Below are 25,601 nucleotides of genomic sequence, written 5' to 3'. Positions count from 1 at the left end.
AGGCTCATGAGTTTTAATGTTAGTAAGAGAGATTTAACTCTGGTCATTTATTGGATCTGTTCTCACCTTAATATCATATGCTGGTAAATCTCTCTTATAGTCAAACCTACATCAGTCTTTCTCTGGTTGTTAATCAGGTCAGATAACATGGTCAGCTCAGCCTTCACTGCTGGAGTCGTTCTCTCGGTCAGTCTCTAGTAAAGCCTGCCTTTGATTGGCAGAACTGTCAGACAGAGACATGACAAGCCATCATATTATTCAATGAACTGGAATAAATGGCAGCACAGCGCCCTCTGCAGTCTGCCGTAGAGCAAGTCAGGATGAACAGCCGTCCAGGCTTCTCTCCCCGTGAACTTTAGGCACGTAGATGTGTGCAGGTCTGGGCTGGGAGCTTCCAGTGTGCAGGGTTAGCAAACGATTTCTGAATGTTCACTTAAGAAATATCAATCATCCTTGTGAACCTCGTTTAGTTTAGACTGATTTATCTATTACTTTGTGTTTCTGTCACTTTCGCCCCTATCAGACATGCACTGCCACCCAAACTTTTCTTGACATTCCCCAGAGGGGCTGTACATGTGAACACAAATGTCCGAATCAGTCATACTGGACGTTAAAAGGAGTTTACCCTGCTAGTTCCTTAGTAGAGCCCGACCGATTTATCGGCAGGCCGATATTATCGGCCGATATTAGGCATTTTCCAAACTATCGGTATCGGCGTTTATAATGGCCGATAAATGAATATTTCAAAAATAAAATAAAAACGGACGAAACACCCTTCAACCATGTCATGAGTGTTGGCGTTGTATAGTTTGTCCACCAGAGGGCACTCTACGCCGTCCCTGTTGGCAACACTCGTGTATAATGCGTCACACATCCTGCAACCTGCTGATCCAGCCAGAGTCGGGCAGAGAGAACCAGTTATCCGCGAGTGAGATCATCGGTGAAGTGTGTTCATGGTGATTTGGTCACGAGACATACATTGCTTGAATAACAATTAAAAGAACATCCCCATCAGTTCTCTTAACTCAAATAAGCATGACAAAATTCGTGACTATCATGTCCAGTTTTGCTGCTGTTAAATAAGCCGAGAGTGAAGCGGAATTAGCTAGTAATTACGTTACGTTGTTACAGTGTACAGTAGTTGACTGACTGTCCTTGCAATGAGACTGAAGTATTTCTTTAATAGTGTGGCAGTTGTAGCAGTGAGACGTATCATCTCTCCTTGGCCTGTTATATTGAAAATGTATGTTTTACAATTTGCAGTATGACTTTATCCATTGCTAAATTATGGCTCATCATAGACTAGCTAACCACAAAGCTAGCTAATGCCACTATCAGTGGAAGACCGCTAACGTTAACATTAATGAGCTTGGAAACCGCAACGAACTTATTCTGCCTAAATAAAGTAATGATTACTGTATTTATAACTAGCATATCTCTAGTTACAGTCCCTGCATTGTAAAATGTAAGTTAGACATTTGCGAGGAGTGAACATTTAGACATAGAGAAAAAGTATCAAACGTAGCTTGTGCATAAAAGTTCTATTGCTTGTGCTATTCAAAGTTATATTTATGAAGCTTACCAAGTCTTTTAAAACTGGTAACTTTGATTTGGTTGTTGTTGTTTTTGTTCAAAGAACTTTACGTTTCATATCTTAAGTTTGTATTTTTATACATTTTATTTATCAGAACTTTAATAAATTTTGATGTTCCTCTGTTCTGTTGTGACAATAAAAGAAACAAGTTTCTTTTTAATATGCATTATCATATTGTTAGTTAAAACTCATAAATAACTACAAATAACTAATGTTAGGGAAATATGTTAATGTTTTGTTGCGTGTTTCTGAAATTTAAAAAAAATATATATATATATATATATATATAGGAATATCGGTTTTAAAACCAACAAATATTTGTATCGGTATCGGCCTTCAAAATCCTTTATCGGTCGGGCTCTACTCCTTAGTATAAAGTCGGGGTAATTTCTGATTGACTCCTATGTGTGAATGGAGCAGGAAATTGTCCAGTGTAGGATCACACACACATACGACAGGGCTGAGATTCCAGGCTGCCTGAGAAAAGGCCTAGCCTGGTATGAGAGGTACTCGTTGGCCAAAGGGGGGTTAGTGACCCCACACACACACACACACAAACACACACACACACAGATGACAAGGGAGGCCAGCATTCCAGCTTTTATGGCCCAAAGATTTAGGGACCTATGGATGGCAGAATGGACCTCAAGGATAGGGGTCCCTCAACTTGGCATGCAACCCCCCTTTCCATCCTGCCTTACAAACCACAGACTCACCCAACACCCTGAAGAAAGTTCTCTTTTAAGTTTGGCCTGTACAGTGGGATGATGTTGTAGGTCTTTGGTGCTGGTCTGTGGGTTGACTCTGACTGTTCTCACCATTCGTCGCTTCTGTCTATCCGAGATTTTTCTTGGTCTGCCACTTCGAGCCTTAACTTGAACTGAGCCTGTGATCTTCCATTTCCTCAATATGTTCCTAACTGTGGAAACAGACAGCTTAAATCTATGAGACAGCTTTCTGTATCCTTCCCCTAAACCATGATGGTAAACAATCTTTGTCTTCAGGTCATTTGAGAGTTGTTTTGAGACCCCCATGTTGCTACTCTTCAGAGAAAATTAAAAGAGGAGGGAAACTTACAAGTGACCCCCTTAAATACTCTTTCTCATAATTGGATTCGCCTGTGTATGTAGGTCAGGGGTCACTGAGCTTACCAAGCCAATTTGAGTTCCAATAATTAGTTCTAATGGTTTTGGAATCAATAAAATGACAACAGTGCCCAAATTTATGCACCTGCCTAATTTTGTTTAAACAATTATTGCACACTTTCTGTAAATCCAATAAACTTCATTTCACTTCTCAAATATCACTGTGTGTCTCCTATATGATATATTTAACTGACATTTTTTATCGTAACAACCAACGATTTATACAGGAAAATCATGACGATTAACAAGGTTGCCCAAACTTTTGCATCCCACTGTGCATATGCTGATTTAATCTAATGCTGTTAGTTATGTTCAATTACAGTAAAGCGTATTTATTTAATTGTATTATGATTTATGTTACCCAGTTACCTCACGCTTTGAGCAGAGCTGAACCAGGACATTAATAGGATACAATATGAAGCCTTTATTGTCAGTGTACAGGTAGCAAATACAATATACAGACAGAAATATATAAAATGTAAATATACAGGGGAGTGGAAAAGCCCCCCCACTCAACATGATTACATTTCATTACATTTTAATCAGACAGAAAAACAGTCATTTTGCCTGTTTGTTCAGTTTGCTGAACCCAGTCACTTATTTTGTCTAACATACGTCACACTTCAGACAGAGTAGAAAGGGTTATACTGGTTAAAAAGCAGAGATTTTACCTTTTTGCCACGGAGAAGCAGCGACATGTGACACTCTGATAAGGTAAAAATGATTCCTCCAGCACACAGTGAGCTATCCCAGCATGCACAGGGACACGGAGGAGTTATAAACCCTAAACCCTGGGCAGAGGGGTTCAGTGAATGAGGAAGTGAAGCTGTACAGGAGGGTCAGTACATCAGAGGAGACTCTGTAGAAGGACAGAGTACCAGCCGCCCAGTCCAGATACACTCCTACTCTGCGGGAGCCTGAGGGCTTTATGGGTATGACAGTCAGTTTATTATTGTGCCAGACAGAGTAACTGTCAGGAGAGCAGCTCAGACTCCATGACTTGTCATTGTATCCAAGCCAAGCACACAGTGAGCTATCCCAGCATGCACAGGGACACGGAGGAGTTATAAACCCTAAACCCTGGGCAGAGGGGTTCAGTGAATGAGGAAGTGAAGCTGTACAGGAGGGTCAGTACATCAGAGGAGACTCTGTAGAAGGACAGAGTACCAGCCGCCCAGTCCAGATACACTCCTACTCTGCGGGAGCCTGAGGGCTTTATGGGTATGACAGTCAGTTTATTATTGTGCCAGACAGAGTAACTGTCAGGAGAGCAGCTCAGACTCCATGACTTGTCATTGTATCCAAGCCAACAGTCATCACTCTCTCCTTTCCTCCTGATTCCTTTATAAGTCACTGCTATACAGGCTACTCCACTCCACTCAGCCTCCCAGTAACAGCGACCAGTCAGACTCTCTCTGCACAGAACTTGGTCCCAGCAGTCAAATCTCTCTGGATGATCAGGATATGGCTGCTTTGCCCCCCATGTCACCTTCCTGTTCCCCTCTGACAGAGACAGGCGGCTGTGTGCTGTGTTGGGGTCCAGCGTCAGCTGGCAGGAGTCTGTAGGCCAGAGGAAGAGCAATTAATCCCATCACGAAGCCCAGCATCTCCATCATTATCACTGTCACACCTCACACACTCACTAACACAGAACTCGCTCCAATACACACATTTTATTCCCAATATACTCATGTAGCCGCCCGAGTCTGCGGCGCTCCGGCTGCCCCCTGCGCTGTGAGACGCGCCGCGCTGAGAGACTCGCTGGGGACCGAACTGCACTTTAGCCTGCGCTCTATTATTCTGTACGATACATAAAATATAAAAACGAAGCAGGAATTCAAGTATGTGAAATAGCTCAGGAAATGTCGGACGCCCGTGCGACGCCGGCGGGAAGACGGGGCGAAATGCTGCGCGTGCTAAATTAATAGCCTTAATTACAGGTAAATAAAATTACAAACGGCATTAATCAAACGTGTTAAACTTGAAATTGTACCACATAGAGTACCGCTAGAAGTTAATTTGTCTTTACTTCAAAATAAGAACTTCCTTCAAACCACTTCGGACACATACCCCCCTCCGGCAGCGTTCAGCGCCGACTAGTGATGTGTCGGTCGCGAACGACCCGCTCAAAAGATCCGGATCCTGACCAAGAGACATTTTTATAAAACAAAACATCTCCGCGGCTCAGCGCTCCATGCTGCTCTGACTGTGACTGAAGTTTGTGTTAATGGCGTGTGAGCCGCGCGACCAATCACGTGATGAGTCAGATAAGGGGGGGGGGGGGTGCGCGTGCTGACGGTGTACAGGTACAGATCGTGCATTCCATTTGCCTCGGATTCCGATTTTCCGATTTTCGGAATCCGAGATTACGTCACATCCGGTAAAAACTCGGAAAAACCGAGTTGGATACGTTCCATTTGCCAAAGAAGTAGCAATACCATCGACCCATATGAAAAAGCAAGATTTTTTGCTTAGCCGGACAACTTGTCGGATTTAAGGTACCTCAGTTTAAATGGCCTTTATTTTCGTTCACTTACAATTAGCCCGAACTACCTTAAATCCGACAAATAATCCGACTAATCATGAAATCCAATTCTAGACCGGTTAATTGGTAGCCATTGTTAGCCATATCACTTGATAACACATTACGCGCGGTGCTTCACGTATAAAACTCCGTAGCAACACGTCCACAGATAAGTTGGACGGTATAGTGTGTGCGACCGATTTAATGAGCCAGAAATGAGAAGTAGTGCTTAAACAGGATAAAACTACAACTTTCCCTTCTGTTGATAAAGGGCGCAGCCATCTTCGATTCTGAACTCGGGATCCTCTGCGTTATCCGAGATCATTCTCGGATCTCCGAGAAACGGGAGCGCGCATGTCGTCACTTCCGGCTTTGAAACTCGGAATCCAACTCGGAATCCGAGTTCCCAGGGCAAATGGAACGCACCAAGAGCACGAGGGAGGGAAAGGAGGAGAGAAAGAGGGAGTGTGGTGCGCGAATAATACGCAAGATGAGTGATAGTTGGAATCGAAGCGGCATTTGGATGCATTTTAATAGCTATGATAACTCAAAGGCACAATGCACAGTTTGCAAGATGAAGCTGTCATTTCGATCAGGATCCACAAACAACCTTCACAGACACTTAGGAACTGTGCATCCAACAGATCAGATGGAAGGAAAAAGACAGGCTAGCGTGCCTGCTACTGCCAGAAGCCGGATCAGCCCGTCTAAGCTGAGGCACTTAGCCTTTCTGCCCCAAAGGAAATGTTAAAATGTTACACTGTTAGAAAGGTGAAAGATAGTTGTTAAAGTGGATAGATACTAAAACTGTTGGATGCTGCTGTTTTGCATGTTGTAATTTATTTGGAGTGATTACGGGTGCTGTCTTAAGACAATACTAACAAATGTCAAAACCCTGTTACACTCTCACAGAAATACAAAGAATATTTAATGTATTTCTACACATGTTCCCAGACTCCCATTGTTACTTAAGAAAATAGTAATTTTTAAACCCAAAAAAGAAAAGAAGAAAAAAAAAACAAACACACATCACAATAATTATGTGAATGCTATCATAAAGTAGTATTAACGGTATTAAGAATAAAAACATGCAAACAAACTTACATTTCTGGATCCCTGGTCTGGTCCTGCACTTTCCACTGTGGTCCACACTATATCAGAAGCAGAATGACATAGTACTGCTGTATCCATTTATTTAATTACTGCATTTTCTCCACATACATGAGTCTATAGCAGGAGCAGACACACATTCTGTACTCACTTCAGCTTCTCCAGTTTACAGCTGGGATCCCCCAGTAGAGCAGAGAGCAGCTTCACTCCCGAGTCTCCTGGGTGATTGTAGCTCAGGTCCAGCTCTCTCAGGTGTGAGGGGTTTGACCTCAGAGCTGAAGCCAGGGAAGAACAGCCTTCTTTTGTGACTCTACAGCCTGACACCCTGCAGAGAGACAGACAATATCTCTCCAATAAATAAAAACACCTCACCACTGTGAGAATTACATTTCAGTAAATGTGACGACTTCAATAAAGATATCAGTAATTACACATTACAGTGTGGAATACCCAGTAATATTGACCTCAGTATCTCCAGTATACAGTGTGAATCCCCTAGTCCAGCAGAGAGCAGCTTCACCCCTGAATCCTGCAGGTCATTGTCACTCAGGTCCAGCTCTCTCAGCTGAGAGGAGTTTGATCTGAGAGCTGAAGCCAACAATTCACAGCATGTCTCTGTGAGTCTACAGCTGTCCAGCCTGGAAAAGGAAACATGTTATGATATAAATACATACACCACACAGAGATATATCAAATAAAAAATCAAAATAAACATTTTTAAGTACAATAAAACACGCAGCATATAGCTTAAATATCAGTTATTTTGTTGTTTCCTTGTCCTAGTCAGAAACACAAATAGTTTTCACTTGATACTCCCCAGCCGAGACGAACCTGCTTTTTAATGACCTTACAGGGTGAGTTACCCTGAGACTCTGTAATATATCCATAAGTATTTTTATAAAGCTCTGAGCAGCACTGGGGCTCAGTGATCAGCACTAAAGCCGACCCAGGGGATCTAGGGATTTGGGTTCAGTTCCTGCCTCAGATGTGTGTAAGTGTACATGTCTATGGGGGTTTGAATGTCAAGAAGAGCTTAAGATATTTTAATTATAATTTTTATATGACTTTTGAATTGCTGACATCATGACTGAAATCCTTATTTTCTGTTTGCTGTACCTGAGAACCTGTAAAATTTCCAAAACACTAATCAGACAATTATCAATCCTGTCAGATCGGGATGAAACAGTGAAACTTTATTCATCCCCCTGGTAAAATACTGCTGTCGCCTCTCTGATCTTGCTCTCTCTGACACACACATACAGGTCAGAGCTCAGGGTTGGCCAGCATCCAGCCCCCTGAAGCTGGGGGGTAAGGGCCTTGCTCAAGGGTCCAAAACCAGCATCACTCTGCCAGTCAGATATTTAAACCGGTGACCTTCTGACCACAGACGCAGAGTCCAAATCCACTGAACCACACGCCACACTAAGAATGTTAAAAAATATACAAATCCTGCAGTATCCAGAATGAAAAAGAATTTCTGGGCGTCCATATAAATACACTCTAATTGTTCTGATAAGATATAAAAGCAGTATCATGAATAACATCTGTACTTCTTTATCAACAGACGTATGTAAGATCATTACATACTAACTTACAGAGCTGTCCTAGATTTCTTGATCACAGGTAGCAGCTTCTGAAGACCTTCATCTGATCTGATGTATTTCTTCAGATCAAACACATCCAGCTCCTTATCTGACATCAGTAACACAAAGGCCAGAGCTGACCACTGTGCAGGTGAGAGGTCTGCTGCTGAAAGGCTTCCTGAACTCAGGTATCTTTGTACTTCCTCTATTAGAGACTTGTCACCCAGTTCATTCAGACAGTGGAACAGGTTGATGGTCCTTTCTGCAGATAAATTCTCCTGTATTTTCTCCTTGATGTACTGGGCTGTTTCCTTAATGTTATGTGAGCTGGGTCTTGTCTCTCCCAGTAGTTTTTGTAACAGAGTTTTACTGGAGTCTGTTGAGAGGCCAAGGAGGAAGCGGAGGTAGAGGTCCAAGTGTCCATTCTTGCTCTTTAATGCCTGATCCACTGCAGTCTTCAGCAGGTCAGCTGATGAGTTTGACAGAAACACATATAAAGCAGCGAGATACTCCTGGATGCTCAGATGCACAAAGCAGTACACCTTCTCCTGATACAATCCGTATTCCTCCTTAAAGACTTCTGTGCACACTCCAGAGTAAACTGAAGCTTCAGTGACATCAATGCCATCCTTCCTCAGATTTTCCTCATAAAATATGAGATTGCCTTTCTCAAGGTTGTCAAAAGCCAGTTTACCAAGTTTCAAAAGGAATTCCTTGCTGTATTCCTTAAGCTTGGTTTCATAGTTTTTCAAATACTTGTCATTTTTTAAACTCGCCTGAAAGATCAGGAAGTGTGTGTACATTTCAGTCAGAGTCCTTGGAATTTCTCCCTTGTCAGTCTCACTAAAAAGCCTTTCAAGGACAGTGGCTGAAATCCAGCAGAACACAGGTATGTGGCACATGATGAAGAGGCTCCTTGATGATTTCACATGTGTGATAATCCTGCTGGCCAGACCCTGATCACTAAATCTCTTCCTGAAATACTCCTCCTTCTGGGCATCACTGAACCCTCGTATCTCTGTCACCTGGTGGACACACTCAGGAGGTATCTGATTGGCTGCTGCTGGCCGGGAGGTTATCCAGAGGAGAGCGGATGGAAGCAGATTCCCCTTGATGAGGTTAGTCAACAGCACATCCAGAGACGTTTTCTTTGTTACATCAAACCAGCTCTCATTCTTCTGAAAATCTAGTGGAAGGCGACATTCATCCAGACCATCAAAGATCAACAAAACTTTGTACCTACACAGCTCAGTGGATTCAAGCAATTTCAGTTCTGGGACAAAGTGGTGAAGCAGATCGATCAGACTGTATTCATCCTTAATCAAATTCAGGTCCCGGAAAGGAAGAGCAAATATGAAGTGAATGTCCTGGTTTGCTTTTCCTTCTGCCCAGTCAAGAATAACTTTCTGCACAGAGACTGTTTTCCCGATACCTGCGACCCCTTTTGTGAGCACAGTTCTGATAGGTGTCACACGCCCATGCAAGGGCTTAAATATATCATTGCACATGACTGTAGTATCTTCTGTTACCCTTTTCTTGGATGCTGTTTCAATCTGTCTCACTTCATGTTCATCATTGACTCCTCCAGTTCCCCCTTCAGTTATGTAGAGTTCAGTGTAAATCTCTTTGAGAAGTGTTGGCTGTCCTTCCTTAGCTTTCCCTTCAAATACACACTCAAATTTCTTCTTCAGATTACATTTGATTGTGCGCTGAAACTGCGACAAAAGATCCCCTGAAATAAAATGAGTACTTTTTAAAAAAACATTTTTTACTCATTTAGGCCAAATTAGATCAAATTAAATAAATGATAAACTGAAATGTAATACACATTATTTCATAAACACTCTTTCTGTGGTAAATCAAACACACACTGAATGAGGTACAGCTCTTACTCTTCTCCAGCATGTCAGCGAGATCATTTTGCTCCATGGTCCTCAGGATGTACAGTGTGATCTTCAGAGCTCCCTCTCTACCACAGGTCTTCTTCATCTGACCATCACTGTCCAGGTCATTGTCCTCCTCCAGCTGAGGCTCAGAGCATTCTGGGTCATTCTGATCCAGGTACCTTTTGAATTTCATCAGCTCATCCTTCAGAAACGTTTGAGCTTTTTTCTCCAGTGACTGAAATGAAGTTACAGTTTAATTATTATCACTCCTGACACCATATCTTTTTTATAACTTCATTTGTGAATTATGCTGCGTTCCATTTCAACTCGTAACTAGGAAATTCAGAGTTCCTAGTGGGAAATTTCAACTGGAACACCCCCTGAAGTCAGAATTCCAAGTCATGAAGTCGGTGGAATCTACACAACCCCGACCTCAGAAGTCAAAATGGCTGCACCCTTTATCAACAGAAGTTAAAGCTGTAGTTTTATAGTGTTTATTAGCAGTTATGTATTATTTGTGGCTCATTAAATTGGTTGTACACACCGCTTTCTGTTGCTATTCGTGTTTTTATGTGCAAAACATCACGTAATGTCTAGTTATCAACTGGTATTGCTAACAATGACTAAGAATTAACCTGGCTACAACTGGGGCCTGGATAGCTGGATAACTTGTCAGATTTAAAGTAGTCTGGGCTAAATGTAAGTGAATGAAGATGAAGGTCATTTAAACTGGGGCACGTTAAATACAAGAAGTTATCTGGCTAAGCAAGAAATCCTGCTTTTTGAAACAGGTCCCTGGTTTTGCTAAATGTCTTTCTGACTTGCTGTACTGGAACGAGGTTAACTTGGGTGTGACGTCATTCCCAGTTCCGACCTCCGACCTCCGAGGTAAATGGAACGCAGCTCTAGTTGTAAGTATCATCTCGTTGACAGGATAAACTACTTATTGTATATCTGTAGAAGATATATGTCAATTTAGATAAAGTTGAAGAAGATATACTTCAGTAATAAATGCACACCTTGAAGATGGATGATAAGTCTTCTTTATGTGGATGTGAATTACATCTATTCACTCGGTCCCTGTAAATAAAACACAAATATCCAACCATTATATTTTTATTTAAATAGATGTAACTGCCATCCACATTCTGAGCTTATTTCATTAGTGTGGCTTCCTGACATCAGCTTGCTTATGACAGTATAAGAGAAGCAGTGACATCTAGTGGCAGCACAGAGAGACAGCAGGTAGCAGCCAGGAGAGACGGTTTGGCATGTAGCTCCCAGTCACTCAATGACATTCACTGGTTACTTCTTGTAAACTGTAACATGATTTCAAACAGATTTCAACTTAAGTACCATAACAATCCAGGGGTGGAATTTTTTTGGGGGGGACAACCCTGGCTCCTGCAATTTAGGGCCCCCAGCTGATCTTGACTATTTTTTTTAGCTAAAAAAAACCCCACATAGATCAAATGTTCACATAAAACCATTTATATAATAATTTTGATTACAATAAAATGTATAACAATACACCAATATACAAATTTTGCATGATGTCACCCCCCAATCAGTGAATTTTACTGACAGCACTCCTGTTTCTCTTTTGGCTCCAAAAGCAGCTGGCTTAACCCCAAAGGGATTTGTTCTGTCCCTTGTTTCCAGGGTTAACACTAGACTGCTTGTAATACTCAGGGGCTTCCTGTCTCTAGCTGGGCTGCACCTCAGGTACCCAGCAGGCCCAGGCTCTGGTGTGACCTCTGGCAGCTCCGGAGGATCTTGTCCAGTGTGAGAGAAAAAGTGACTAGAGGGATATTTTGTAATCAGCTTTGAAATTGTATCTTTGTGCAACTAATGCAAAAGAACCTGAATGTTATGAAGCTGACAGCCAAGAATTAGGAATTAACCTTAGTGTAGCAATATGTGCTTGAACTTTGTGCTCATTAGATTGAACAGAAATGCAGGTTTAGAGCGTGTTTATCAGACAGAGCAGGAAAATCACAAAAGGTTACGGTGAGTGGGGGCTGCTTGCAGGTGGCCAGACCCATAAGTTACAGGCTGTATAAAGTACATATGAAATGCTGATTACAAAATATCCCTCTAGTCAATATTTCTCTCACAAGTGTTTTCCCTGGTCCCAGATTCATAGCCCCTTAGTTCTGTGTTTGTTAATTGTTAGTTAATTCCACCTGTGTCCTGTTTCCAGTGTCTGCTCTGATTGGTTGATTGTGTTGAGTACTCACACCTGCCTTTTGTTAGTCCCCATGATCTGTGTATTTTACTGCCTGCCTGTGGTCAGTTCCCTCAGTTGGTCATTGTATCACATGCTGTTGATCCTGTGCTTTGTTCCTGTGTGTATTGGATTTCTGTGTAGTTATTTTCCCCTTAGTTCTGCTCCCTGGGTTGCTGCTCTTTACTAGTGTTCCGCTGTGTTTTGTTGTTATGGCCTTTTGACCCCTCGTGGTTCCCTTATTTTCTGCTCTGTGTTTTGTTATAAATAAACCCCTGTCATCTTGGAGCTGCACTGTGGATCGTCATCCTTTCCTCGCCTGCACCATCCCCCGATCCCATAACAACTAGCTAAATAGTAACAGGCACTGTTCCATTAAATATCTTCAAACTGAAACCTCAGTCTGAACAGAGCTGAGGACCCCCTGAAAATCTATTTATTATCAAAGCAGAAACATCCATCCCAGTCTATTGTCCAGTCATGCTTAATCAATATAGAGCAGTAGCTTTTTTCCAGCTGCATGCTGAGGATTGACATTTAAAATGCACTTTTCAATCGACCTTCTAATTCCAGCTCGCAAGAAGTCAGTCTTTACAGTAATCCTCATCCTTTTATCTCAGATGTGATTTATACAGAAGACAAAACTTCTGTTTACATTTTCAAAAATGATGGGATTTGCAAGTTTTTAAAAAATTTGAAATTTGAAGTTTCTTTTCTTGTAGCTTGTGTTTGCCTGTATGTCTTTTGACTGAGAGTCTGAGTGTTTTAAACAATGTTTTAATGTATATTTACCTTTGATCTGTAGGAAAACGTCCCTCTCTGAAGCTGATTGGTTCTATCATTGACACGTCACTCTTCATGGAAACACAGCTGGGTACAGGTGAGCCTGCTCTCTCCATCAGGACACTGTGGACAGTGAGAGGAAAGATCCTCATTATATAAATATAATCCATATAATGTGGACAGGGTCACATTAAATCTTCAGCTGTTTAACCTTCTGCTCTGTCTTCATGTACTTTGTTATGCTGTGAAGCTCTTGATGCAAACATGCTTGTTTACATTTAGCTTTAATGTGAAATAAACTGTCTCACCTAAAATGAAGATCCCAGTATGAAAGGTTTAGTATCATTGTTACAGCCTCCATTACTTGACTTGCCTGTTGTTGCTTGATATTACATAAATTTAGCCTTAAGTGTGGTTCCCCACAATAAATTTAGCGCATATTCAGAAAATCATGTTGCGCCCCAAAGATGTGAAAAATTGAAGAATCAGCGCTAGGTGGCAGCAGAGGACGGTGTCCAGGGAATACAATTAAATGTTAATTCTTGAAGTAAATTAAACTTCACAACTTTAATAAATAATAAACATAAATCATCTACCCCACAGATCTGAATCAGTTAAGTCTTGAGGAAGTGTATTAAGTTAAGACAGATTACTATCTCTTTCAAGAATGCTGGATTGTTTATTTTTTATGACCGTGTGTAAAGCAGTACAAACACACAGGTTCTGTCTTACCTCTCAGTTCTCTTTGTTTTACACTCCACAGGGGGGGTAATTTCAGAAGCAGCTCCCCCCATTTTTGTGCCGATCTAGACCAGATGACTGATGCTGGGGCCTCTATGAACACGAAGCGTAAATAGTGACATACATGCATAATATCTAGTAGCTACTTCATGTAACGGGTGCGGCCGCTATATACAGTATAGGTGTGTTTTTATATCTATACATATATATATATATATATATATACACACACACACACACACACACACATATATATATATACTGTATATTAGTGCTGTAAAACGATTAAAATTTTTAATCAGATTAATCACAGGGATGCTGTGGATTAATTTAGATTAATCACGATTAAATATCATTAATTTTTAATCTATATTAATCGCATTTCATTTTGGATGAGCTAACAGACTCAAGAAAAAAGGGAATATATATACACTTAACATGTTTATTGAACACCTTGAACACGAGTTGGATGTATTCCATCTGCCACAGAAGTGCAATACCATGGACCCATATCAAAAAGCAGGATATTTTGCATAGCCAGATAACTAACTTGTCGGATTTAAGGTACCTCAGTTTAAATGGTCTTTATCTTCGTTCACATACAATTAGCACGAACTACCGTAAATCCGACAAATAATCCGACTAATCATGAAATCTGATTTCTAGCCAGGTTAATTGCCATTGTTAGCAATATCAGTTCATAACACATTATGCGCGGTACTTTACATATAAAACTCCATAGCAACACCTCCACAGATAAGTTGGACGGTATAGTGTGTGCGACCGATTTAATGAGCCACAAATGAGAAGTAGTGCTTAAACAGTATAAAACTACAACCTTCCCTTCTGTTGATAAAGGGCGCAGTCATCTTGAACTCTGATCTCAGGATCCTCTGTGCTGCTCCGAGATATTTCTCGGATCTCCGAGAAACGGGAGCGCGCATGTTGTCACTTCCGGCTTCAAAACTCCGGAATCTGACTCGGAATACGAGTTCCGAGGGCAAATGGAACGCACCAAAACTGGCCGAAATGGGTTGACAGAGACATTTCAGGGATTTTGAGTCACTCTGCGCTGCAGATGGGTTAATTGTGTTAAAAATTTTAATCAGATTAATCATGATGGATTAATCCGCGTTAACCCGTTAATTTTGACAGCCCTAATATATATAATATATATATATATATATATATATATATATATATAAAATATATATATATATATATATATATATATAAAAATATATATATATATATATATATATATATAAAAATATATATATATATATAAAAATATATATATAAAAAGCACACACACACACACACACACACATGTATGTCTGGGGTCTCGCAGGACTGGTTTGAGAAACAGTATATAGCATCCGCTCAAATATATGTAATATGCTCTCAAATATAAGTTATTTTATTATAATTATTTTATTATTTTATCTGTTGAATAAAATCTTACCTTGCAATGCAGAATCTTATCCGTGTTTCTTGACAAAATGGAGAGTCTGGCATTAAAATACTTTCACTTTCATGTACAAACAGTAAATGCTGTGTATCAAATGCAGAAGCGGTCTAAGCAGAAATGAACACGGACTCAGTGGCCCGGCGTAGGATTTTTGGGGATATTATCCATGCGACTTAATACCAAGTAACAATAAGAGAAAGGGGACAAGCTCCCGCCGCCACCTAATTCTGTCATGACGCATATTTTGCGTTAAACTTGTACGTATAAAACGCGGTTCTGCAGTGACACTTAAATCAATAACAGGGATCGACATTCTAAAATGCTTAACGTGAAAAAGCTTAATGTGGTTTAATGTACCAAAACAGCGACCAATAATCACCAAATTTCTCCCCGACATATCTGGTCATAAAGATTTTCACTTTTTCCTTGCAGGCACTTCAGATTAATATTTCATTAGTGACATTCCTAATAGTCATATTTATGTATACATACACACAAATACACACACACACACACACACACACACACACATATACAGGAATTGTCATAGTTATATTTTTAACATTCATCCAACAGCCACTTTCAAGGTTCACCTCTCAACAGTCAATTTAAAGACTATATTGAATTTCTATTTTATTAGCAGACCACCATCACAGCCTTTATAATGTGTTTTGCAAATAAATACTTTTGTAATTTTTTTGTACTTATCAACTGATTACAACACTACAACATATATAAGAAACCTTCGCAAAAACAAACTTACATAGAGTACAATTATATACAATAAAGCGACAAAGTCACTGCCCATTTTTTTTCATTAATAAAATTGTAGTTTTACCTGGCTCAGTGGGGAAGCTATTGAGGGCCCATCACAGGCTACATATGTCAAGCAAAAGTGTTGGACTCTGTTCTGTGTTTGCCCACATTTAATTATCAGACGGCTGCACTTTCAAACTTTGCCCCTGTTTTACAGGTTTGTGCAGCTCAGAAGGCTTTAAATTTTGATATGCGGGGTGTGACAGTAAGGCTGATCCACAGTACAGAGTACATCTTGTGTCATGTGTAGGCAGTGGTTTCACCTCAAGTGCACAAAGTCATCTGATCGTTTAATTGTTGCTTGTACCGACTACCACAAATGTGTAATGTGTTCAAGCGGAATCAGTAAATGTGGCATTTTGACTGGGAATGAACACTTTGCAGCACAATGTGGATTGAGAAATCTTCAGGTCATTCACGGTCCTTTTTTGAATATTCAGTTCAATTCAATTTATTTGTATAGCACGTTCTCGCAACATTACATTGTCGCAAAGCGCTTTATAGCATCCCCACCCAAAGCCCCCAGTGTGCAAGTCAGAGTTGACAGTGGCAAGGAAAAACTCCCTAGAAGGAAGAAACCTTGGGAGGAACCAGACTCAGAGGGGGAGCCCATCCTCCAGGGGGCAGCAGAGGAAGCCCTAACCAGACTCAGAGGGGGAGCCCATCCTCCAGGGGCTGGCAGGGAAAGTCAAAGTCCCAATTCACATTTTCACAGTCTTAACATTAGAGACACAAAGCAGGGGGCAGGAAGGTGATGACAGACAAGTGCTGGAGCTGCTTTAGATGGCAGGATGAACAGTGGGACGGCAACAGGGCATGCAGGGAAGGCATCACAGGCAGAAGGGCATACAGGGAAGGCATCACAGGCAGAAGGGCATACAGGGAAGGCATCACAGGCAGAAGGGCGTACAGGGAAGGCATCACAGGCAGAAGGGCATACAGGGAAGGCATCACAGGCAGAAGGGCGTACAGGGAAGGCATCACAGGCAGAAGGGCGTACAGGGAAGGCATCACAGGCAGAAGGGCGTACAGGGAAGGCATCACAGGCAGAAGGGCGTACAGGGAAGGCGTCACAGGCAGAAGGGCGTACAGGGAAGGCGTCACAGGCAGAAGGGCGTACAGGGAAGGCGTCACAGGCAGAATGGCGTACAGGGAAGGCGTCACAGGCAGAACGGCGTACAGGGAAGGCGTCACAGGCAGAATGGCGTACAGGGAAGGCGTCACAGGCAGAAGGATGTACAGGGAAGGCGTCACAGGCAGAAGGGCGTACAGGGAAGGCGTCACAGGCAGAAGGGCACATAGGGAAAGCATCACAGGCAGAAGGGCGTACAGGGAAGGCGTCACAGGCAGAAGGGCGTACAGGGAAGGCGTCACAGGCAGAAGGGCGTACAGGGAAGGCATCACAGGCAGAAGGGCGTACAGGGAAGGCATCACAGGCAGAAGGGCGTACAAGGAAGGCATCACATGAAGAAGGGCGTACAGGGAAGGCATCACAGGCAGAAGTGCAAACAGGGAAGGCATCACAGGCAGAAGTGCAAACAGGGAAGGCATCACAAGCAAATTAAATGTGCAATTAGCAAATGTAGGGGAGACTAGAGGCAGTACAAACAGGCAGGTGAGTGCAATCAGTGGCGGTTTTCGATATGGGTGACATGGGCCATTGCCCAGGGCGGCAGTGTGGATCATGGGCATCGGCAATTTTAAATTTTTTTTTTCCGCCCGCCCCTGCTGTCCCGACATCATGCCAGTGCATTTTTGGGATTGCATGGGCACCGATCGGTTTTCTATTGCCCATTTGCGGGCAGTAAGGGCGCCCTCCATTTGCGAGGTGCGCCTGCTGCTTGCCGTACAGGGTGGAGAGGGGCGGGGCGGCGGGGGATTCTCTGGCTGGCTGGAGCGGCATCTAATAACCAGCTCGCAAAATAATACAAAATAAAAACAAACAAACACAAAAGCACCAGACATTATGATTCCTAAATTCTATCACACACACATATGCGGGAAGTGAGCGCGAGGTCCCTCAGTGCGCCTGCTAGCTGCGGCTGCGCTGAAGTCTCACACACAACCTGTCGAAAGGGGAGGGGGTGGGGTGCATCCAAATAAAGCACATTTCATTCATAATATTGCCAATCCAAGCCCATTGTCATTATGTCAGAAAAAACCCTATACAATCCGAATCTGCGCACTAAGGTGTAGATCTATTAGTTTATGTTGTGGTGATTCTCGGGTTGGGGGATGGGTGTTGATACTGGAGTGCAAAATTAACACCGATGGAAGATGGACAAGAAAAGGTCAAAGCCATCATGCAGGTGCTCAGTTTAGAAAAAAGAGGAAAGAAGAGGAGGAGAAACGAGCAAAAGATAAAGGTAAGCAGATGTGTGATTGGATAATGGCAGGTATTATGCATGACATGTATCCTGAAACAATGTAACATTGATTAGTAGGGGTAGGGAAAACTCCTGTTTACGTTTGTTGGCCACTTGGCTATGATCGTAAACAGTAGACAGACAGTAGACACTGATGTGGTTTATTGAATCTTTTGGGCCGTGTTCGGCATAATATTAATCAGCCATTAATTGAAAGAGGTGTATTGTTGATTTGTCTCCTATTCTCAATGTATGACGAATTATAATGGCTGTTTATTAGCCGTTTGCATACTATGCTACGCTAAAACCGGATGATAGTATTCTGTTGTTTAGTTGATTCAGCAAAAAAAAAAAATCCCTTACACTATTAGGCTACATTATTTAGGGAAGTTCTTACTGTGTAATTACAGAGTAATGCATTACTTCCAAACGCTGATGTTGTGATAGCCTATTCAATAAAATGCTTGTTATACATATAATTCTGAATATTTGATAAATTGGGGAAAATTATATGTTTTAATTATGAAAATGATGCATGCATGTATCAGAGTTTTATATTGGGTTTCTATTCAGGGGCACTTCTGAAATATTTTGGGGCCCCTTCTGCCCAAGATGAGGAGCCGTCCACCTCCTCAGCCACATATGTGTTTCCACAAATGTCTGATCCCGAGGACGAAGACCCGATTGCGGCCACTTCAGGTGTGATTGTGTGTTGAATAGTATTTTGCAAAGACTGTTCCGGCACTATGAATGCTGTGTATTCCAAATAACTTGTGTATACTAATGCAAATGTATGCTGATGCCTGGAGCTGAACCCCCTGAGGATGAGCCCCTGCCTATGGACCCTGCAAGCTGGCCTTCAGATATCACTGACAGCATTCCAATACAGCTGGTTTGCAAAGGACCAAATAAGGCAGCACCTGACTGTTTTCCCTAGAAATGAGGGTGATGGAAGAAGTTGCCACCACCAGTATTTTAAGAAAACACTAGTTAGCGGTGAAAAGATGCCTAGAAGCTGGCTAGTATATTCTGAGAAAAACAGCCTTTTTTGTATTTGCTGCAAGCTGTTTTCTAAGAGACACATCAAGTTAACAAGTTCTGGAAGGACAGATTGGAAGCATGCCAGTCCTCTTCTCACCTCACATGACAATAGTCCTGAACACCATAACTGCATGGAAAGAACTGGTAGTGGGGATTTAAAAAGGTGAAAATTGACAAGCAAGAGATGGCACTTCTGCAGGCTGAGAAAATAAGATGGAGAGCGGTGCTGACTCGTCTCACTGCTATCATTCAGTCTCTCGCAATCAGAAATTTAGCACTAAAGGGACAGACAGAAACATTGTTTTCTCCATCAAATGGCAATTTTCTAAAAGAAGTTGAATTCATGGCAAGGTTTGATCCCATAATGCAAGAGCACATTAACTGTGTCCAGAAAGGCACTTGCAGTCACACCAGCTATCTCGGTCACCATCTACAAAACTAACTCATAACTGTTGAGTAGCAAGATCACTTCAACAATGGCTGATGATATGAAGTCGGAAAGTTTTTCTCCATAATTCTAGATTTCACTCCAGATATTAGCCACACTGAACAGCTATCAGATTCAGATTGTGTCATTACAAAAGAAGCCCCATATTAAGGAGCATTTAATGGGTTTTTTGGAAGCTGACGAATCCACATTGAAACATTTCGCATCCATGATTTTAAACAGGCTGAAAGAGCTGAAAATTCCCTTTGAGGACTGCAGAGGTCAGTCATATATGACAATGGGGCCAACATGAGGGGAATAAACCAGGGTGTCCAAGCCAGGCTCTTGGAACATCCAAAATATCCTGGCAAGTGGAGTTGTCACGTATCGCAGGCACAGAGCGGGGAAACAGGATCAGGAGTCCAGGGAGCTGGGGGAACGTGAGGTTTATTCAGGGTACGATACATTCAGGAGCACGAAACAAAGAGAAGCAACGTCAATGACCGGACTGGGGAAACATTCACAGAAACGCACTTAAATACACAACAACAATCAACAAAACTAGAAACAGCTGATAACAAGAGGATTCCACACAAGGTAAGTGAGGGGGTGTGGCACACTGGAGGATCGGAACAATCAGGGCATGACAGGAGTACAAAAGTGAAATTAGCTCTTCCGTATCGGTACAGTGAATAAACCCTGATCACGGCCCAACAGCATCATTAAAGTTAAACATTTTGTAGCAGTAGTCTGGTGGTAAAAGATCGTAGAAGGTACTTGATTCACACATGTTCATCCAGGTTTCGGTGTGAAATAATACATCCAGGCTGTTTGACTGAAAAAACGTCATTAAATACAAAATTCATATTTCTTATCAATCTCGCATTGACCAGTGCCATTTTTCTCGAGGCAACATTGTTTCCCATCTCTGGAACCTGACTTATGCTCTGGAGATGATGGGGGTTTGCTCCTCCTGTCCAGAAGTATGGTGAGCAGAATCGTGGAACCAAGGTCACGTTTTCATGCATTACAGCAGGTACCAGCTAGATGTAGAGTGACTCCAGCGAACGTCAGACCACACGGCGGTGAACAGCCAGTCTGTGTTTCTTGGTATCGTCAAAGGTGAAAAACCACGGAATTAATGCCAGGCGAGATTTCAGTTTCAGTTTTACCACAGATCCACTCCGTCTCCCTCGACATCCATGCCTCCTTCTCCGAGGCGGTGAAGTCTGAATGCGGCGTAGATGATTGGGTACTCCTAGTAAAACAGAGGAAGGTCACCGTGTCTGCTGTTAATGTTTATAATCCGGCATTTTGTAGCAGAACGAATATCAAATAGAGCTTGGTGATCATATACCAGTAAGGAGCAAACATTTCCAGCAAAAAGCAACAAAAAACAAAAAAACACCAACATGAGCTAATCATGGAAGACGGCCGGCCACACACACTGGCACCATCTTAGGAATGAGATGTCTTATCTTGTCCAAAACTGGAGAAAATTTGTCATTCACTTCATGCTGAAGGAGGGGACTGAGTTGGTGAGTCAGTGGGTGAATGACAGATGCTCATGTTCATCCACTCATCCACCAGCTCATTCAGAATGAGAATGAGGCCCAAGGGACTCGTTCACTGTGAACAAATTGGTCAAGAACTTCACACCATAAATGGAAGATACCTGTATCAATAATTAATGATGGATTGATGACTTTGGAATGCGGGCATGTGCGGGGGGTGTGTGTGTGTGGGGGGGGGGGGGGACCTGTACCTGAAATCAGACGTGTAGAGGGTGAAGAGGAAGGGTGATAGGACAGTTCCCTGCGGTGCTCCCGTGCTGCTCAGGATGCTATCAGAGCCGCAGCTCTTCAGCCGGACCTGCTGTGGTCGATTGGTTAGATAGTCCGTAATCCAAGCTACCAGTGGGGCATCCACCTGCATGTCTGTGAGCTTATTCCCCAGCAGTGATGGTCTGATTGTGTTAAAAGCACAGGAGAAGTAAAAAAACACGACCCTCACAGTGTTACCAACAATGTCCAAATGAGAATAAGCCTGGTCCAGCAGGTAGATGCCCAGCTAACAAAGTTATGTTCTGAGAACGTTTTCCAAACGTTCTGTTTCGGTTGTGAGAACGTGATTTGAAATGTTCTAGAAACGTGGAAATGTCCAGTTTGCTTAACGTTCCCGTGACAGTTTTCACGACTGCAGGTTGCCTTTGGACAGCAGGTTAGTAAATGGGCTGGAGGTGGACAATGTTGTGGTCAGCCCTGCCCAGGGGAGGGAGAGAGATGGGGCTGTATGCCTCAGTAGCACTGGCATAGAACAGGTCCAGTGTTTTACTGTCTCTGGTTTTGCAATCAACATATTGCTTGGATGTGGGTAGAACAGTGGAGAGGTTTGTGTGACTGAAGTCTCCTGTGACGCCATAAACGCATTCGGACTGTGGGTCAGGAGGTGCGCGGTCGCAGAGCTGATGACGTCATACGCACATGCAAACTCCACACTCACTGAGCTGGGGTGGAGACTCGAACCCCAGTCCCAAAGGTACGAGGACTCAGTGCTGACCACTGCGACAACACGACCCCCCTAATTTCTCTTTATGATATTAAAAAAAACAATATCTGTAACTTTTATGCTCATTAAAGCTAAATAAATGTTTACTGTGGGTTCAGTTTGTATAAAGTACTATTTTGTTCATAAACTGCAGATCCAGTGTTTGCTCAGTCTGCTCTTCTCAGTCTGGCCTCAGTCCAAAACCACACCTACTGCAGCCTGAGAAGCAGGAAGCTCCTCCCACTCTCACAAAAAAAAAACTGAACAAAACAGAAATTAATCTACTCAGTGTTTTTGGGAAAAGGTACTGATGGTGTAGGTTGTACCCAGAAGTATAAATCAGCCTTTAGTCTGGACGGTCAGTAGGCAGAGCAGGCTGAGGCATTTAAATACCTGGGCACAGTTATGGAGCCTCCATGTCATTCCCCCAACATGCTGACCTTGTGTTTAAAATGGCCCAACAGCTCCTGCACCTTCCACAGAGGCTCATGAGTTTTAATGTTAGTAAGAGAGATTTAACTCTGCTCACTTATTGGATCTGTTCTCACCTTAATATCATATGTTGGTAAATCTCTCTTACAGTCAAACCTATGTCAGTCTTTATCTGGTTGTTAATCAGGCCAGATAAAAGTTTCAGCTCAGCCTTCGCTGCTGGAGTCGTTCCCTCGGTCAGTCTCTAGGAAAGCCTGCCTTTGATTGGCAGAACTGTGTCAGACAGAGACATGACAAGCCATCTTATTATTCAATGAACTGGAATAAATGGCAGAACAGCGCCCTCTGCAGTCTGCCATAGAGCAAGTCAGTATGAACAGCCGTCCAGGCTTCTCTCCCCGTGAACTTTAGACACGTAGATGTGTGCAGGTCTGGACTGGGAGCTTCCAGTGTGCAGGGTTAGCAAACGATTTCTGAATGTTCACTAAAGAAATATCAATCATCCTTGTGAACCTCGTTTAGTTTAGACTGATTTATCTATGACTTTGTGTTTCTGTCACTTTCGCCCCTATCAGACATGCACTGCCACCCAAATTTTTCTTGACATTCCCCAGAGGCGTTGTACATGTGAACGCAAATGTCCGAATCAGTCGTACTGGACGTTAAAAGGAGTTCACCCTGCTAGCTCCTTAGTATAAAGTCGGGGTAATTTCTGATTGACCCCAATGTGTGAATGGAGCAGGAAATTGTCCAGTGTAGGATCACACACACGAATATGAGATTCCAGGCTGCCTGAGACAAGGCCTAGCCTTGCATGAGAGGTACTCATTGGCCAAAGGGGGATTAGTGACCCCACGCACACACACACACACACACACACAGATAACAAGGGAAGCCAGCATTATGGCCCAAAGATTTAGGAACCTTCGGACGGCTGAATGGACCTCAAGGATAGGGGTCCCTCAACTTGGCACGCAACCCCCCCTATTTGTTCTTTGCTTAACAACCCCCCCTTTTTACATTCCTCTGTTGGCCCTTATCTGATCTTTGTGGTCCGTTAGCACATCTTTGGCCTCTACTATTCTGTGGTAAAAGACTGAATCAAGGTATATATTATCAATCCTGGAGAGCAGATCATTCCATTATTTTGTGTTTGTTGTTTAAGTGTCTGTCTTATGTTAGTATAGTGTTAGGTAGAAATAAATGCAAGCCTTTTTATACAACCTCAGCCTCCATTCATTGAGTGCTCACAATAGTCACTGCCCCTGTGTGAGCTGGGTCCTAAGCTCTGAAACCTCAAGCTCGCCTGAAATATCACGACGGCCGTGAGGGGAGCTTCGCTACCAGTCGTTTACATTACCTGGTGATGCAGCTCAGTGGACGAGCATTCTAACCCAGGTTACTAAGCGATACTGGCAATTAGTGAATCCCATTTAAGCCTTACATTAACAGACTCACGGGGATTCCACAACTGAGTTTGAAGGAACCAACCATTCACCATAACAATTAGTTGATAATCATCATTAAATAATAATTAATTAAAATGTAATTAATTTCCCTACACATTGGTGGACATTAAAATTTACTTTAGCTAATTATTCCTACACCAGAGAATTTACAGTGAGTGAGTGTGAGTGTTGATGATATTTCAATCATACGACAGGCATGAAAACGGAAGAATACAAACATTACAGGGGGTGAAGAACAAGGGTCATTTTAACACGCGGGGCCCCCCAGCCTGCCGCTGCCTGAGGAGCTGGGGGTCGTCGCCCCCCCTGCAACCTGCTGCCCAGGATGGCAATCCTCTCCTGCATCCTTGTTTCTCCACCTTGCGATGCTCTGGGAGAATCATCAGCTTCCCCCGTTTTCCCTCCTTTTTCTGAGCCAGGGGAGTTTGTTCTTTGATATCTCCTAAATGGCGGCGTCCTCGCTCTGCTCAAAGTGCTCCATGCGGATTGGACTCTTATCCGAACAAGACTGTGGCCATTTTGAACACACTTCCACCAAACGAGATTCATACTAAACTACTGTGTTTTATTATTCCAAGCAAAGTTAATGAATGAATCAACTATGCAAATTCAATTTACCTTGAAATAAATGAAAACATTCCAAAAACAGTCACGCAAAGTGAAATAGTGGCCTAAATATTGCCTGACCACATTTACCCCTTCTGAAATTTACCCCCCCAAAGTAATATCTGCCCCCCCACTCACAGACTAGACACAGGCCCTCCCTAAACTTAAAGACCAGAATAAACATTCTTCCCTAGAGCTAGCTTCTGTAGCCGAGGATCGGATCGCCAAGGTCCCCGCCTTCGGCCACTGCCCAACTCACATTGCACCCGACCCCTATGGCCCCTCCTACAGGTGGTGAGCCCATTGGAAGGGGGACCCACGTGCCTTGTTCGGGCTGAGCCCGACCAGGCCCCATGGGTGTAGGCCTGGCCACCAGGCGCTCGCCATCGAGCCCCACCCCCAGGCCTGGCTCCAGGGGGGGGCCCCGGTGACCCACGTCCGGGCAAGGGAAAACGTGAATCCATTATGTTTTTCTTCATGAGGGGTCTTTTGAGCCGCACTTCGTCACGGATTGTCCATAATAAACACCATGTTCAAGCATAAGGGTGTCCATATGTGCACTTGGCACCAGGACACCCTAGGCCGCAGTTCGATGATCGACTTTGTGGTCGTGTCATCGGACTTGCGGCCGCATGTATTGGACACTCGGGTGAGGAGAGGGGCAGAGCTGTCAACCGATCACCACCTGGTGGTGGGTTGGCTCCGCTGGTGGGGGAGGAAGCCGGTCAGACCTGGTAGACCCAAGCGTATAGTGCGGGTCTGCTGGGAACGTCTGGCGGAATCCCCCGTCAGGGGGAGTTTCAACTCCTACCTCCGGCAGAACTTCGCCCATG

The 25,601-nt window shown here is 43.0% G+C and overlaps 1 protein-coding gene across 1 annotated transcript in view; it reads right to left on the bottom strand.

The window, feature by feature from the left end:
* Window positions 1-10,064, bottom strand: part of LOC140588997 (uncharacterized) — a 134,389-nt gene extending 124,325 nt beyond the window's left edge. Inside the window, exons 1-6 of the mRNA XM_072711662.1 lie at window positions 9,849-10,064; window positions 7,969-9,688; window positions 6,838-7,011; window positions 6,525-6,698; window positions 6,368-6,414; window positions 3,789-4,299 (exon numbers count right to left, since the gene is read on the bottom strand). Of these exons, the coding sequence (XP_072567763.1) occupies window positions 3,789-4,299; window positions 6,368-6,414; window positions 6,525-6,698; window positions 6,838-7,011; window positions 7,969-9,688; window positions 9,849-10,035 (2,813 nt within the window). The 5' untranslated portion in view covers window positions 10,036-10,064. The remainder of the gene's footprint in view (window positions 1-3,788; window positions 4,300-6,367; window positions 6,415-6,524; window positions 6,699-6,837; window positions 7,012-7,968; window positions 9,689-9,848) is intronic.
* Between the last annotated feature and the right edge of the window lie 15,537 nt (window positions 10,065-25,601).

This window comes from Paramormyrops kingsleyae, chromosome 4 (assembly GCF_048594095.1).
Source record: "Paramormyrops kingsleyae isolate MSU_618 chromosome 4, PKINGS_0.4, whole genome shotgun sequence".
Classification (NCBI taxonomy): domain Eukaryota; kingdom Metazoa; phylum Chordata; class Actinopteri; order Osteoglossiformes; family Mormyridae; genus Paramormyrops; species Paramormyrops kingsleyae.
Note: the sequence above shows the minus strand (reverse complement) of the source record. Positions and strands in the feature narration are given on the sequence as shown.